The 18,061-nt window shown below is 33.9% G+C and overlaps 1 protein-coding gene across 3 annotated transcripts in view; it reads right to left on the reverse strand.

Annotated features, from left to right (window-relative positions):
• AEBP2 (AE binding protein 2) overlaps window positions 1-18,061 on the reverse strand; it is a 72,747-nt gene that overhangs the window by 11,513 nt on the left and 43,173 nt on the right. For 2 of the 3 annotated variants that reach the window (XM_027129460.1, XM_027129462.1), the window contains exons 5-8: window positions 15,815-15,939; window positions 10,905-10,972; window positions 8,768-8,881; window positions 6,411-6,437 (exon numbers count right to left, since the gene is read on the reverse strand). In XM_027129460.1, coding sequence (XP_026985261.1) covers window positions 6,411-6,437; window positions 8,768-8,881; window positions 10,905-10,972; window positions 15,815-15,939 — 334 coding nt within the window. Of the gene's footprint in view, window positions 1-3,079; window positions 5,851-6,410; window positions 6,438-8,767; window positions 8,882-10,904; window positions 10,973-15,814; window positions 15,940-18,061 lie in introns of those variants that run through there. The other variant, XM_027129461.1, reaches the window with a different exon arrangement.

Here is an 18,061-nt window from a genome sequence, read left to right on the forward strand (position 1 = left end):
AATGAGACTACATCAAACTAAAGGGCTTCTGCATAGCAAAGGAAACCATCAACAAAATGAAAAGACAACCTACCAATAGGAGAAAAAAAATTGCAAATCATATATCCAATAAGAGATTAATATCTAAAACATATAAGGAACACACACAACAAAAAGCAAACATGATTTAAAAACGGGCAGAACAGCTGAATATACATTTTCCTAAAAATACATACAGATGCCAGCAGGTACATGAAAAGATGCTCAGCATCATTAATTATTAAGGAAAGGCAAATCAAAACCACAATGAGGTATTCCATCACTCTGGTTAGAATGGCTGTTATCAGAAAGACAAGAAATAACAAGTGTTGGAGAGCATATGGAGAAAAGGGAACCCTTGGACACTGTTGGTGGGAATGCAAAATGGTGCAGCCACTATGGAAAACAGTATGCAGCTTCCTCAAAAAATTAAAAAATAAAATTACCAGGCTTCCCTGGTGGCACAGTGGTTAAGAGTCCGCCTGCCAACGCAGGGGACATGGGTTCGTGCCCCGTTCCGGGAAGATCCCACATGCCGCAGAGCAGCTGGGCCCGTGACCCACGGCTGCTGAGCCTGAGCGTCCGGAGCCTATGCTCCGCAACGGGAGAGGCCACAGCAGGGAGAGGCCCGCGTACCGCAAAAAAAAAATAAATAAATAAAATAAAATAAATTACCATATAATCCAGCTATTCCACTTGTGGGTATTTATCCAAAGAATATGAAAACACTCATTCAGAAAATCATATGCACCCCTATATTCATAGCAGCATCATTTACAATATCCTAGATATGGAACCAACCTAAGTGACCACTGACAGATGAATGGATAAAGAAGATGTGGTGTGTGTGCATGTGTGTATATATATGCACACATACACACACACAAACGAAATGGAATACTCCTCAGTCATTAAAAGAAAAAAGATGAAATCTTGCCATCTGCAACAATCTGTAAGGAACTTAAGGGTATTATGTGAAGACAAGTCAGATGGAGAAAAACAAATACTGTATGATTTCACTCATATGTTCATATGTGGAATATAAAAATAAATGAAGAAAACCAAACAAAAACAAACACACAGATACAGAGAGACAGCAGTGGTTACCAGAAGGGAAGGGGGAACGTGTGGGAGAATAAAATGGGCAAAGAGAGTCAACTGGTGGACTGATGGACAGACAGATGGAAACTAAACTTTTGATGGTGAGAACACTGTAGTGTATACAGAAGTCAACATATAATGTTATAAACACCAACGTTACCTCAAGTTTTAAAAAAGAAGACATAAGCTGGGAATCTTCTGACCTACTCTTACGCAACGCTCAATGGTGTTTATGCTAAACTATTTGAACTGGGCCCAGCTATCAAGAGTAAACGCTCACAATGCTCACCTTTTACAATCTATTATTCTTCCCTAGCTACACACTCACCCCAAAAAACTTTACTTTTCTAAAAGGAAAACTGCCTCAAACATGTAATAATCTTATATGAGACTTATTAGTCATCCAAATATAAACGAATTTCTGAAATGGTTTTCTTTAACAGGAACATATAAATCCTTGGCAATTTCATAATAAATTTGTAAGATTTATAAAATTTAACTTTTCCGTTAGCAGAATCTTATAAATACTGAAGAGGGAAAAAGGTCCTTTGGGTGACGATGCTGTGAGATGAAAACAATAAGATAAAGTAATCGAATGCGGGGTAACTCCTTTAAAATAGTGTTATTACTTCAAAACATGTTATTCATATCATAAATATAACTGAGGTCTTAATTATTTTAAAAATGGGCTCTACAAATATGTGTGTGTGTATATGAATCACTTTGCTGTACACCAGAAACTAACACAACATTGTAAATCAACTATACTTCAACTAAAAAGGGAGGAGGGGCCTCCACAAAAACATGATTGAGGACAATTTTAACAAAATTAAACAAACTAAAAATACTTACATTACAACTGAGTATGTAAAAATATAACATCAATAATTCTTTCCATTGAGAATGTTTAGACAAACTGAAATATAGTTCCCTTTATAGGTTCATATATAAAGTTAAATATTATCACAGAGGGTGGTTTAAGCCAGATTGCTTCAACCAGTACTCTCCAAAATACCTTTCTTTAACAAGTATTCACCTACAATACTCATTCAACAAATATTTCAGAGACTAATTTTGTACCATGCATCATGCTAGGGACTAGCTATGGCAGAAACCTAGAAAAATATATGGGTTGCAATTCCTGCTCTAACTGGTTACAAGTCCTTTTTAATTTTCAGAGTAATAGAACCATGTGTTATATACCAGGCAAATCTGATTCAGAGAATGAACTGGACTATGTAAACATTTTTTTTTTAATTTTAATTTAAAATAATACATCATTTTGTCACATTCTTAAGGCTACTGAAGCTCATGCCATTAGAAATGACAAAAGACTCTAACCCAAAAAAAAAAAAAAATCCTCAAACCTTATTTATATTAAAGCTATAGTGCTGGAATTGCAAAACATTCTCCACTAGGTCAGATTCTTTAATAATTAAAAAAGAAAAATATGTAAGACGTTTTCTTTAAAAATCTTACCTTTTAAGAAATACTTTATACATTTTTAGAATAGAAAAATATTTTTCATTGAACCCCAAAAAAGTGCCACTTCTCTCAAAAAAAAAAAAAAACACCAAAACCCCAAGACATTCAAATGACATATATGATTCAGCTCCCTTTTTAATAAAGACTATATATATAAGCATCTCCTTGTAGGTCTGCAACCCTAGGCCTTGTTATACAGGTATCAGTTTTTCAAATTGAGAACCTACCTAAACTAAGAATTTCTCTTTGTCTTTTAGAGAACTTATGCAGAGGTATTAAAGACTTAAAAAGAAAAAAATAGTTGTAACCATATAAAAAGCCCCCCCATCGACTATTTTAAAGACTTAAACCATATTTTCCCATTTTTATATTTTATTCAAATAGCTAACACTTTTATTAACCATACAGTATTAAGAAAAGAATTCAAACAGCAAACAATAAAAGAGGTCTTAAATAACTGTGGCAAATTCTACCCTTTTAAGAATACTTGCATATTTAAAACACTTTATTAAGGTGTGAAAGGGAAAAAAGTTTCACAAAGGTTTACTGACGTGATTATCAATGCTTTCAAATGAGAGTAAAACAAATCTTAAAATACACATTGAGAGTCAATTACTGTCCATCTTAATTTCCTTTCATCTGAAATTCAGAGGTAATGTGTGTCTACTTTAGGGAAGATTTATATATGAAAAAGTAAGTTTATTAGAAAAATAAACAACTTTAAATTTTACAGTATTTTCCACTTCTAAGATTCTTTGAGATAGAGCAGATGTGCCGTACGATTTAAACATGATCTGATTTACAAAATCTCATTTAGTCCTATTTAGTAAAACAAAATACAAACGGCAAAATGTTAGTAACTATTAAGAACTCCAATGTAAAAGTTAAAAAAAAAAAAAAACATCATTTGTCGCATGTACCTAATATGGCAATATCTACTCTGATGTATATTAAACAACTCACTGAAATTTAATGTGCTTTATTACCAAGATAATACTATCATATTAAAATATAAGTTGTGCGGTCTAGCTTTATTTTTCAAAACAACTTATCAACTATAACCAGGGATTGGCAAATTTTTCCTTAAAAGGTGAGACAGTAAGTATTTTAAGTTTGCAGGCAATAAAGTGTCACTACTCAGCTCTGCTACAACAGGGAGAAAGCAGTCACAAGTAAATGAATGGGTATGCCTGTGAGCTGCAGTTTTGCCTGCTGCTGAAAAGACAATGGATTTTGAATGAGAGACTAATTATTTTAGGTGCCATATTACAAATATGTCATATATTGGGGGGCAGGGGGGCCACAGTGGTAGGAAAAATAATATAGATGGATAGCTATCACTAAATGAACACTATAAAATAAAAATTTCCACACTTGTTTCCCAATCATAATTGCATGTGTGTATATATGTATACATACAAGTTATAAAACTATTTCATTTTAATTCAATATTCTTTTTGGTGTGTAAATAGTATCAGAACAAAGTCAGATAAGCAGCAGAGTATCTTGAGCGACTGAGTACTCAGATAACCATGAAATTTGGTTTTGACATCTTAGTATTTCTACACAATGGGAAAACTAATCTATTCGCTGTGCCCCTGAAGAATATAGATGTATATTTTAGATGTTTTAAAATTTAATTGAATTGTTACAATTTTGAAACTAAATGTGATTTGCTTTGTTTTATTAGAAAAAATACTCAGGCAAGGTCTACAATCATCGGTCAATTAAGAATGACTTACAAGAACATGAGGCAATAAAATAAAAATACAAGTACAAACTATATATCTGAAACACTTCTATTTGGCAATTTTATAACAAATCAAAATTTAAAAAGAACAAAGGAGATTGCAGATTACTTCGCAGATACAGAATAAAGCAACTGATGAAGTGCTTAAGCAAAAGAAAACAAAAAAATAGTAAGAAAACACACTGCTTTTCTTCTTTTTAAAAATAAAACCACATTTGCTACAAGTCATATGAATAATACCCTTATTAAACAACCATTCCAGAATGTCTTATAGAAGCAGTGCTTTTATTTGCACTTCATTTAATTTTATATGACTTACTTCACGTATATAGCTCTTTACCCCATTGTTAACGAATAAAGTCTCCCATAATTTTTATTATTTTTTTAAAATTTTTTAAAGTAAATGAGAAATGATTTATGTATCATGGAACCTTTCCCATTTTGGAACCAAAAGGCTTATTAATTCTATATTTTTGTCTATTCTTTCTTTAAAAAATTTTAGTGTAAAAACTGCTGGTTTTTATATCACTGTAGTAAAGCGAAAACTCCTTAATCAGGAGTATTTTCTGCAGTTTGACTGCATATAACCACATACTTTACAATATGTCCTTCCAACAGTAAGGAAATAATTGATTTCACGGTCACTGTCAGAAATGAGTGCCATAATTCTATTATGGGTATAGGTCCTCCCTCAAAGACTTTCTGGAAGGATGTTCAATGTGTTTTGTTCTTACAGATATTAACAGTAGTACATAGTCCCTTAAGTCTGCAAAAGACATTTATTGTTAAAGAAGGTGCTTTATTAACAATTCCTCTGGCAGCACTAGTGAATTACAATATCCTTCAATATTATCTCTACCCATAATATATACATTTAACTTTTCATGCCTCTAGAAAAACATCTACAGTACATTTCATAATATAAAAATATATTACAAATCTGCTGAATTATTTACAAGCAATGTTCTATTATCTCTATGCAACATTTGTTTGATACAATACTAACAAGTTACACATATTTCCATTTCTGTAAGTTAAAAAAAAAATCCATATGGCTTCTTGCTTACCAAGCAAGAAAGTGATTTTATTTTCCTTTTCAAAACCAACTTTGGTGCATAAAGGATTCAGTTTGAAGATACTTTTAAAAAAAATACAATTTTTCTTATGTTAAGAAAAAACAACTCATAACCAAATGCTTTCCTCAGAAAAAAAAAAAATTAGAGGCTTATATAGGTTAAAATGAAAATATGAGGATTATTCAAATAATTTGAAATAAAGGTTTTTCAAAAACCGTTAACAGATTAGTTATATAGGTAAATATTAACATACTGTACTCCATGAGAAAACCCTAGTCCTGAAAGGGGAGCCACCAGACATACTGCAACACTCTTTAACAGAAATTTTCAGCCCTAATTCGATAGACGAATTTTTAGTTGATTGCAAATGTCGTTCACTGTTTGCTTAAATACAAATTGAACACTTTTCTTATCAGAGTTCTGCAAAAGAACACAAATGGCAACCAATCACATCTATTTATCATAATTGAAAGGTAAATTATCTTTTGATAATTTTCATTGTCTAAATATTTCCTTATATGACTTCAAATCAATAGACACTGTCAAGACAAATATCCTTACAGTGCTTTTGGTATTTTTAAGGGCACATGTTGTAATTGGTTTTCTTTTCAATATAAACTACTGTAATCACTAAAGGGTTTAAAAAAAAAAAAAAAAAAAGGCAGCTTAAAGCAGCAAGCATGCAAAGCCTTTAAGAAGCTGTTCTACTAAGTTGCCAGAAGAGTGTTTGCTCAGTCTCCCACAGTACCATTCCATGAAAATGTGGATATACAGTAATATATTAATATATTCCACAGAAGAGCCTACTTCATTCACAGAATGTTTACACTAAGCATAAATATTATTCTAAATACTGGATTTAAGGAAAAAAAAGGAAGGGGGTTGAATCTAATGTGCAACTTTTACTAAACCCATTGTCAGTGACTAAGACTGCAGGTGTCCCCGCTTGTTTGCTTTTTATGTATTTATTTATTTTTTACCTCTTCAACCTCTTCTGCGGCATTGTTCTAGAAAAAGAGAAAAAGGAGTATTCTTTTATTCAATTGAATGAAAAACACATTAAGTGCTTCAAAAATACAAATATGTATAAGAAATAGGCAATGTGATGATCACTGATCACCATGAAAATTTATTTCCAAAGCATTCACATGATGGATATAAATTTAGTTACATAATATATATAGCTTGTTAAGAAATCCTTTTTATGTAGCCTGATAATGTGTTTCTAAAAAAGAATCTCATGTTTAACACATACATTTTAACCATACTTTAAAACTAATGTTTAAACCTCAAATAAATATGTCCTTTTTACTCTCATTTTGAAGTTAATATATTTTTGGAAGGTTTGTCATGCTTTCATTTTGAGATGCGCATAAGCTGTCAAGTTATTTCTCCTGAAACAAATTAGAATAATTGCTTTGTCCCCTCTTAATTTCACAAGTTTTCCCAGTCAAAATCCAGGCATTGCTAAGATGTTACACCACGGCAAATGTAGTGGGTTCTACGACTCTGTACCACTCTAGAGTAGACTTGATTCTAATTTCCAGAATAGTAGAAGCATGAAAGTTTAGACTCAAGATTAAATGTTAAGATGGGGTGGAGGCTGGTTTACAGCTAAAGAAAATTAACACCACAGAAGCACCAAATATATCTTAAGAACATCTTCATTACTCCAGTAATCAGTAATAATTGCAGAATTATACCCTGAAAACAGGTGATGCAAGTCCTATGTACTTCTGGACATCAGTTCTGAGCTTGAATGATATTTATTTGTCACTTTCACCAAAATATCTTAATTGTTTCCTATATAGCATAAGAACAGCAAAAATAAGCTGATTCTGTGAAAAAGGAAGACCCTTTGAGAGTGGGAAGTAGAATGCAGGGCAGAAACACAGAAGTTAGTCTCAATCTTATAATTAAGATTCATGCCCCTTTGTCAACTCACTGCTTAAGGCATGTTTACTACCAGTCTTGGCTCTCCCCAAATACCACTCTTTTAGAATGCAAATTTTAATCACTCCCTTCAAAGAATAAGCAGAAATAAACCCTAAATTAGGTGCCAATAAATAAAGAATATTCAATTATTTTTCTTTATAAAGAGAAAGGTAAATCATAACTCTCATATTTTTGGTAGTGAACGTCCCTCAATCTTTTCCTTTAAGGTCATTTCACTATTCTCTCTGCTAGTTAATCTCTTGCGAACCTAGCTCAACCCACAAAAAACAAGTTTTCATTACATTTAGGACCTTCACCAAAAGATGCTTTAAAAGTTTGGAAGAGTCTCAATGTTTCCACACACCGCAAGGCCCATTATGTGAGAATTTCATTCTCAGAAGATGCTTCACATTCCAAAAAGTTGAGTCATGGAATGAACAAAACCTTCAAAGTATTTAATTGTTTCAAAATTTGGCATAAGACATAGTACCTTTACAATAGCTAAAATTCACATTTGGGATTATCAATTATTATGTCATCTTACTCTTACCCAACCTATTGCTATACTAAACTAGAATTCCTTTTTAAAATATATAAAGTTCACTCATTAAGAGTGCCTTTTAAACATTTTCACCACTTTTTTAATCACCCTAGTATATGTCATGTGGATAGAGGCAGTATGGAGTTCAGTCACATCCTAGTTGTGTAACCTCTTGCCTCAGATTTAAGCTATTTAACCTCTTGCCTCAGATTTCCAATCTGTAAAACAGACATAGGAACACCTACTTCACAGGATTGCTGTGAGGATGAAGTATATGTAAAGCACCTAGCACAGTGACTCAGCACATAGCCAGTAATGTTGGTCTCTTCTCCTTCCCCCCCTATACCTTCATATGCACAGCACACTAAAACAAAGGTCAGATCAGAAAATTGTTAGAAACGTGAACACTCCAAGCTACCTCTTAAATAAAAACACAGTAATATTTAAAATGCTCTTTTGAAAAGTTTGGCGAGAGTACAAGTTTAAGAACTTCAACCATTAATGGTATTTAGGGCACATGCGATACATTCCCAGGTCAACACGTGTGATATTATAAAAAAGAATTACCTACTTAAACAAAAGGAACTTATTTTCAAAACACTATGTATATCACAATTTAAGCTATTTAAGGTAAATTTGGAATTAACCTGGCATATAAACTTTACCAAAACATTACCCTTCGAGTCTACAATTTATAAATCATTGTGATGTAATTTCCATATATGAAACTCCAGAAAGCAAGATATGCTTGATACTGAAATTCAGTACTTAAAAATTAAGTCCTAACTTTATATCCAAAATTTAAGGAGATTTAAGATTACAATTCAAAAAAATAAAACATCAAAGCAAGAATTAAATTACCTGTATATGTTTGGGTCCAAAAGCAAGGCAGTATCTTTGGGTAGCTTTGATAAATGAACTACTTTAGTTTTTAACTGATGTCGTTCACTTTCATTCACCCACACGTCAGGCAGACTATGAATTAAAAAACAAGTCATATATAAAATAACATTAATTTTAAATTTACCTTTCACATTACCCAGCTTTTTCTGCTAGTTTGACTGGGGCACCTAGGTTAACGAGCTTCTCAGATGCCAAGGAAACTCAGTGATCTAAGTAGTGGGATGTAGAGTCCCAGCTAAAAAAATGGCAAGGTGAAATTTTAGGCATAAATCTGGAAATGAATTATGATTTTTTTTTTTTTTTTTTTTTGCGGTACGCGGGCCTCTCACTGTTGTGGCCTCTCCCGTTGTGGAGCACAGGCTCCGGACGCGCAGGCTCAGCAGCCACGGCTCACGGGCCCAGCCGCTCCACGGCATGTGGGATCTTCCCGGACTGGGGCACGAACCCGTGTCCCCTGCATCGGCAGGCGGACTCTCAGCCACTGCGCCACCAGGGAAGCCCTGAATTATAAATTTTTGATGGCAAAGCCACATCAGACTTAGAAACAAATATTAGAACACACTGTCTGCCTTTTAGTTTGCTAAGTGGAACTATATCTGAGCTTAACTTGATGAAAATCTGACACCTAGTCTCTTTCTGAAGAAATAAGAAATAAAAACCCCACCAGATTAATTTCCACTTTAAAAAAAAGGCACATACAACCAAAATCCTGAATTTAAAAAAATTTAATCCTATAGAAAAATTCAAATAAAATGATTTTGATATTTGGATTGATCGATTTCCAAAATACTAAGAATACAGATATTTGAATGATATTTTTTAAAGGAACTGTTTATAAACTTAATATAAAAAGGGCTCTTACAAATCAATATGAAACAAGTGAACACTCATTAGGTAAAAAGGAACAAGGGAGACAAAGGTCACAAACCATTAATTCACCAAAGATACAGTTTTTAAATTATCTTGCTCATAATCAAAGAAATGAAGAATGTAAGAATGCCAATAGCCAGTGTTGATAATAAGCCAGGGAAATAAGCTCTCTAATGCAGTAGATGAGATCAGAAATTGGTACAAACTTTCGGGAAGGCGATGAGTATCAAAACCCATAACATTTCGCATACTTTGTAAATAAAGACATTTTAATGTCTCTTTTTTTAACAGTAGAGAAAAATGGGTAACTTTAATGTTCGGTAAAAAGGAGTTCATTAAATAAATATTACGCGCTATTTCAAAGTATTTTAGAGTAGCATTTCCCTAAAACATGGAAGGGGCAGGGGTAAAAGGAAGTGGAAAATACGTTCTACACTAATAGAAGTTTGACAATCACAGGATTTTTAAAAAGCTACAGAGATTTCTTTACTTCAATATGCTAACATGCATTGTAATTTTCCAAATCTACTTTTAAAGCTCTTAATTCATATCAGATTCATTAACATCTCTTTAGACTGGAGTTTGGGAAACAATATTACAGAAAAATATTTAATAACAAGTGTTAACCACATATTATTAATTTTTAATGAGATTCCATTCATTTGAACTTATTCTATTCTTGATGCTGATAAGATTTCTATGATACATCTTCATTACCTTTTGCAACAACAAAAAAATTATTTTTGAGAATAAAAGGAAAATTGAGCATGAAATTAAATTAAGGAGCATTTGGACCAGAATTGCTCTAATAAAAGGGTACTAAAACTCAAAAGAAAAATTGTGTGCTGGAAAATGTTTAGAAATTTTTAAAATAAATGATTCAAACAAAGGCACAAATAAGGTTGTTTGCACCCTATCCTACTTGAGGGTCATTAAAAATTCTAAAAATAATCACATCCTAAAAATGATTAAAAATTGCTTTAACAGCTTCCATTAAAAACAATTTTAAAAGCTAGTTTTAAAGCTTATACCTTGAGCCAGGTACTCTTAAGAGCTTTTACAGATTATCTTTTTAAGGCTGACGACCTCAAAATGTTTCGTGGTTTCATTTCTTTAAGTCTTTTACTTTGAACCCAATAGCTTAAGTAATTTTTGAGCATAAGATTTTAATAAAAAGAAGACTGATCAGTTTATTAGTTATATATATAGTATTCCAAATACTTACATGTCTTCAGGCATCCAATGAAGCAAAAGTTTTATCTTTCCAGAATCCTCTTTTCTCTTAGCTATTACCTAGCAATGATATAAAAGAAATCATAAAACTATTTATAAAAGATCATTTTAATATGTTTAAAAAACGCTTTTGGTCCTAATCAAGAACTTAAGTTTTCATGTCCTGGACCAGATATTACCACCATAACATCTTGTTCTGCCCCGGTTTGTAGCAATTTCCCACCTTTGATCATATATTTTCACAAAAGAAAAAGAAAAAAGGAACTGAAGTAGCTTTGTACAGCCAAATACTAAAGCCATATTATCTTTGAAAATGCTATTTATTTTACTCTCTACAAAGTCTTTAGCTGAGCCAGACTGCCAACCAAGAATCCATATTGGCTGAAATACTTTTAAACGACAAATGAAGAGTAAAGAAAAAATAATGCTAGAAAGGGAGAGGTCTCCTTTTTAGGATTAAGGTATTTGTCGTTTGCTTGGGAGTTTTCTGTTTGTTGGTTGATTTCTGTTCTTTTAAGTGAAACATTAACCAATCAGTGTTCAGTTCAGTTAGGAATCTACCTAAGTTAAAGTGTGGATCAACCAGAACATAAAGACCTATATAAGTGTAGTAAAAACAATATGCTTGTCACTCATTACCAGATTCAGAAAACTAAGGTAACGATTTTTAAAAATCGATCAAAATGGTATTTTATTAACTCTTAGAACTGCCATATTAACCAAATTAGCTCTTTAGTGCTTTAATAATCTAAATCTCAATATTTTTACCAAGTTTAACTTCCAAACAGCCTCACAAAGTAATGTTATGTGTCATTCTCAAAACATGTTAGAAGTAAAAACAGTACTTCATACAAATATAAAAGTTTCTGGCCCCATTATTTAAAAACCTATAGTTAAGTACCCTAATTCTAGACTCGGTAATGGAATCAATTAAAAAGCTCAAAGACAGATCTGCAGATGCTAAAACAAAGTACCTCTACAAAGAAGTAAGATATAAAAATAATGCAATGCAACCAAGTACAGCAAGCCAACTGACTGGTAACTAGGATTCTGCTGACCTCTTCTGGAGACGGCTCAAAAGAAAATGTTTCAATTAAAGAAGACAAATTAAGCAAACTGCACGGCGTAGTACCTCACATAAATACTTTTATGCAAATCTTCTCACTACAAATATGGTTATTTCCTATAAAAGTTAATTTGGTAACGAGGAAACTTACATTTGCAGTTAGCACTGAACATCTGACTACTGTTTAACACAAACTGCCCCCACCAACCTTTCCAGTCACTCTCAGGGAACCTTAGAGAACCTCCTCACCTGGCCCCAAGGAAGACCTTTTCCCATTAGGGATGTTTCTTCCTTCCACTTCCCCCAGGAAAAAGCATTCTTCAGATTATACTACACCTTTGTGACTTTTCCTCAGTCAAGGTACCTCTGCCACCCCAATGTCGCTTGGGGGTGTGAATCACTCTTATTCCTAGGTTTTTAAAGTTTATGATAAACATAGGTAATCAATCATGTTCTTAAATCCTCTCAGATGTTTTCTACAGCTCGAAAACCTATTTTCATCTTCAGACTATTTTCACTGAGTAAATTTTAAGTTTTCGTCCAGACTCCTAATATCACATTTCTAATTCCTTCATTTTTTTGATCATCTTTACTCCTCCCACGGTGAGCCTAAGGATTTCATCCAAAAAGCTGCTCTAATGAAAGCATGAAGTTGATGCTTCATTTTTTAAAACACAACCTTATTTATCATCATCACTTCTATTCCCTAACATGTAGAGATACTTGTTCATTACTAGACCATTATTTCATCAGATTTATTACCCTTTAAATCATTAAATGTTGATAGGCCCCAAACCTCAATCCACTGATTTCTTCTCTTTTCTCTTTAATACTTCCTAGGTGATCTTATCCAGTCTGATACCTTTAAATAACACTAATACGCTAGAAAGTTCTATTCTTACCTGTAGCCACACCTTTCCTCTAAGCTCAAACTCTTAAATCCTTCTGCCTACATGACAGAAGCACGAGATGTTCTATAGAATGTGCCGAAATTATGGCTCTTGATACTCCCCTCTCCCCGAATCTGCTCACCTCACAGCCTCTATTATATGGCAACTCCATCCTTTTGGCTAGCTGCCCAGGCCAAAAACATTGGAGTCATCCTTTCCTCTCGTTATCATACCTGACATCTGATCCATCCATAATTCTTGTCAATACCACTTTCAAAAGATATCCAAAATCTAACCCTTCTTAGTATCTCCACTTCAACCATTCTGACCTCTTCTCACCTGAGATACTGAAAAGACTGATCCCTTCTCACCCCAACCCTGACCTATAATCTGTTCTCAGTACAGAAACCAGAGTGAGCACATTAAAACCTGCATGAGAGGAAAGAGATCAGTGAGTTCTCTTAAGGCAGGGGGCAGAGGCCGAGATGAACTACAGGAAGATGAGCTACACCAGGAATGTTCTGCGTGACAGGACTGTCCTACAGCTCAACTGTGGTGGTGTGGTGGTTTCATAGGTAAGTACAACCGTCAAAACTCACAGAATTGTATATGTATTTTTTTGGCTGTGCTGCGTGGCTTGCAGGAGCTTAGTTCCCTGACCAGGGACAGAACCTAGGCCCGGCAGTGAGAGCCACTGGACCGCCAGAGAATTCCCTTGTATACTTTAAATGGGTGGGTCTGTATTTATTATATCTCAATAAAAATTTTATTTAAAAGAAATCACAATAGAGCATGGCTACTCAAACTCCTCCAATGGCTTCCCAATACACATAGAACAAAAGTCAACATCTCAGTCCAACAAGACTCTCCCCATTGCCTCTCCGACTGCTCCTACTTTCTCTGCCGCACTTGTTTCCTCCAGCCACACTGGCCTCCTCACGGCTTTGCAGACATACTTGCATGTCCCCACTTGAGGATCTTATGCTTGATTTTGCCTCTGGCTATGATGCTCATCCCCCTAATGACGGAATGGCTCATACCCTCACTTCCTTTTAAGTTGTGTTTTTTTTTTTTCCTTTTAAGTTTTTAATTTTACTAACTTATCTTGTTTATCATGTCTCTTCCACTGGAGTGTAGGCATGGTTTCTTGTTTTGTTTTAGCCCGTTTTGTTCACTGCTGTATCATTAGTACCTGGCACATGTAGGTGCTCAATATTTAAGTAAATTAACAAATTATCCCTAATGCCAACTCTGGGTTTGGTGACCACATCTTACTGACTAAAAAAGAAAAATAATAATAGAAATCAAACTTATGGTTATCAAAGGGGAGAGGGAGGGAAGGGGGAACAAATTAGAAGTATGGGATTAACAGATACAAAATACTATATGTAAAACAGATAAGAAACTAGGATTTACTGTATAGCACAGGGAATTATATTCAATATCTTGTCATATCGTATAATGGAATATAATCTGAAAAAATTACATGTGTGTATATATGTGTATATATACGGCTGAATTACTTTGCTGTACACATGAACCTAACACAATATTGTAAATCAACTATACTTCAATTAAAAAAAACTCATGGATAAAAAAATTAACTTATTTTTTATCTGACATGCTTTTATTCAGTAAGATAATTAAAAGTCTATTTTATCAAATCATGAAATATTTTATGATTACAGTCAATCCTCCACTTATTTCAACTTATAAAATGATTAATATTTTCTATTTCCTATTAAAATTACATAAATGTAAACTTGGATAATAAATGTTAGCTTTCAACTTAAAAAAAAAAAGAACTATTATAGACCTACCAAATCATAAACGTATGTTATCAAATTCCAAAGGAGGACTTTAACCATCACTGTTGAGCAAGCTCCTGATCTTGCTGAATCCCAACAAAATTCCCAGCACAGACATTTTTACTTTGTCTTCATTCTTATTTAGATAACTATGTTTACAACATTCTTTAAAAGAGCGTAAGTATGGTACAACTTTCCTTAAACCCAAACTCACACCATTATGTGCTCCAATCTCAGAAAAGATTCCCTTTCCTTTGTGTCTAATCTTCTACCTTCTTGCCTGTAATTTGGGGAATCAAAATCAAAATTGGGCATTTTGAATTTTAAGTATACATAAAAGAAAAAATGAAAATACAAGAAAACCTCATTATTAGAGGAGATGGGAAGAATAAGAGGTTCAAACCAGTAGAGATATCAATACTGATCTTTTATATTTAAATTCTCATGCATTTTGATTAGAATATAAAAATAAAACCTAAATTTAGTATATTTTCTATTTCAACAGGCAAAATTAAATAATCTCTCTTTCCAGGGATTCAAATCACCAAAAGTCTGGTCTAAAGTTTATTTCTACTAACTGACCTACACCAAACTATAGCAATATAAAGATGACTGGATAATAAAAATGGCAGGGGGCATGAGAAGAAAGAACAGCTCTCTATTAACTCCTAGTTAACTAAAAATAAATTCATTATTGCCTTTTCAAATTCAATATTTTTCTTTTTCCAAGTAGAACAACATAGGTATTCAACAAATACATTGAGTTCCTACTATGTGTTAGGCACAATTCTAGACACTTGGAATACATTCACAGAACAAAACAGATTAAAATTCCCTCCTTCATAAACCTTTCATTTAACACAAACTTTAGATGTGCATTTTATGGGTGATGGAGGAGCATGCACCACATAGGGATGTGAGTTAAAAGAAGTCTAACGCTCTAACTTTACCTGCAAGGAAACCAGGTCAGAAAAGATACCTAGTTTACTTAAGGTCAGAGATTGATCTTCAAATGCCTAGTAGCCCAAATGCCACCCCAATATACTTAAATAGTTCAAATTAAAGGCTAAAAAGTTCAACATAATCATTAAAATGTCAAATTGTGGGAAATATTTGAAAAATAAAATCAAATACTTACAGTACTATGAAAAACAACACTGTGTCCCTTCCCTAAACTTTCTATATGAGCTGAGAGGTTAAAGCATATGGCTCGATGTCTTATCGCATCCAGTGTTTGTGCATCGAAGAAATCATGTGGTCGTGCTAAAAGTCAATATAAAAGAGGTAAAGAATATTTAGAAAAATATAACAGTCTCCAAGCAGCCATACTAGTAGTCCATTTTCCACAAAAATATGTAATAAGTAAAAAAGACTGAAACAATGAATAAGTACCTATCCAGTGTTTAAATGCAAGATTTTCTTTCAAAACACAGAACCTAGCTAACGAGGTAAGGATATACAAAAGCAGAACTCCAACCAGTGAGTAAGTGTGGGTTAATTCTGCCCCTTGGTGTGTGAGGTTCTAGCCTCCAACCTCATGATTGCATATTTCAGCTACTATCTTTTTCATATAATTTTATATTTTACTCCAGCATCTCTCCTGAGCAGCAGTCGTACATTTTCAACAATCTGATAAATGTCTCCATCTGTGTACTACACACAGATCTCATTCACCTCAGCCAAACATATGAAATACATTTCATGAACATTTTACATTAATATGTAATCAAAAATTTTTCCAGATTTGACACAGTGGTCATATTATTTTGGAATTTTTGACAAGCATTTTCTTAGGATAACTCTTCTAGGGCTTCCCTGATGGTGCAGTGGTTGGGAGTCTGCCTGCCGATGCAGGGGACGCGGGTTCGTGCCCCGGTTCGGGAGAATCCCACATGCCGCAGAGCGGCTGGGCCCGTGAGCCATGGCCGCTAAGCCTGCGCATCCAGAGCCTGTGCTCCACAATGGGAGAGGCCACAGCAGTGAGAGGCCTGCGTACCGCAAAAAAAAATAAATAAATAAAAATAAGAATAACTCTTCTAACAATAATCTAAGAAAATTATAAATACTGTTTTGGTTTTGTTTTTAATTTTTTGGCCCTGCTCCCTGGCATGCGGGATCTTAGTACCCCGACCAGGGAGTGAACCTGTGCCCCCTACAGGGGAAGCACAGAGTCTTAACCACTGGACCGCCAAGGAAGTCCCATAAATACATTTTTAATGCCAATGAGTTCACCAAAATTCTAACTCTCAATGCCACCAGTTATTAGCAATGTGACTTTGCACAAACTGCTTGATCTACCTTAGACTGTTTCCTTATTTCAGAAATGGAAATATAACAGCTATAGATTATGAATAAATAAAATAAATGTATATGAAAAAATGCCTTCAGTCATAACGCAGTTTAGATTAATATGCTCACACCATTTTTTAAAAAATAAATTCACAAACTTAGAGTAAGCAATCTTTTAGTATGATCATAACAAAGTTAAACATTGACTATTTGATAAAAACATTTTTAAAATTTCTATTTTTATCCCACTAATATTATTATAAACATGTTGTTTTTATTCCTAAGAAAAACACTGTTCAAAGTAAGGAAAAAGAATTTATTATTTTACAGTTGTGGAGCTTTCTAATATATGTAAAATATCTCAAGATCATCTGTAATTAAAAAGTAAATTTTAGGGCTTCCCTGGTGGCGCAGTGGTTGAGAGTCTGCCTGCCGATGCTGGGGACACGGGATCGTGCCCCGGTCTGGGAGGATCCCACATGCCGCGGAGCGGCTAGGCCTGTGAGCCATGGCCGCTGAGCCTGCATGTCCGGAGCCTGTGCTCCGCAACGGGAGAGGCCACCACAGTGAGAGGCCCGTGTACCGCAAAAAAAAAAAAAAAAAAAAGTAAATTTTACCGACAATAAAAGAAATGGCTTGATTTCCTGGTACAGCATACTCTGAATTACATGTATGCTGATTTACCACACTATTCTGACTTACCACTATGTGGAGTGAAATTATCTCTACTATTCATGGAGTTCACTGTACATCTACACAAATCTAACAGCTGGCATACTCAATAAAACAACATGAATAGCTCTTTTCTCATTGGATTTTTTTGCTCAAAAGGAAATAAACAAAACGCCAGCTAGTGATAAACTAACAGAACCCACAAGACTAAGAATGCAATGACAATGGGAAATCAGTTAAAAAAATTTTAAAAATTTTAAAAAGAGAGATTTATGGGAGAGAAAAAAGTCATGATTTTACCTAAAGCTGAGAAACAAATCCCCTTCCTATTTTGATCTGTTGCTACTAGGGGGAAAAATGTATACTTTCTCCATGCTCTCCAAATATGCTTTTTCCTGAGAAGGATAAGCACTTAGAGAAAATA

This window comes from Aethalodelphis obliquidens, unplaced genomic scaffold (genome assembly GCF_003676395.1).
Source record: "Aethalodelphis obliquidens isolate GAN/ISIS:26980383/991018 unplaced genomic scaffold, ASM367639v1 scaffold36, whole genome shotgun sequence".
In the NCBI taxonomy this organism is placed as follows: domain Eukaryota; kingdom Metazoa; phylum Chordata; class Mammalia; order Artiodactyla; family Delphinidae; genus Aethalodelphis; species Aethalodelphis obliquidens.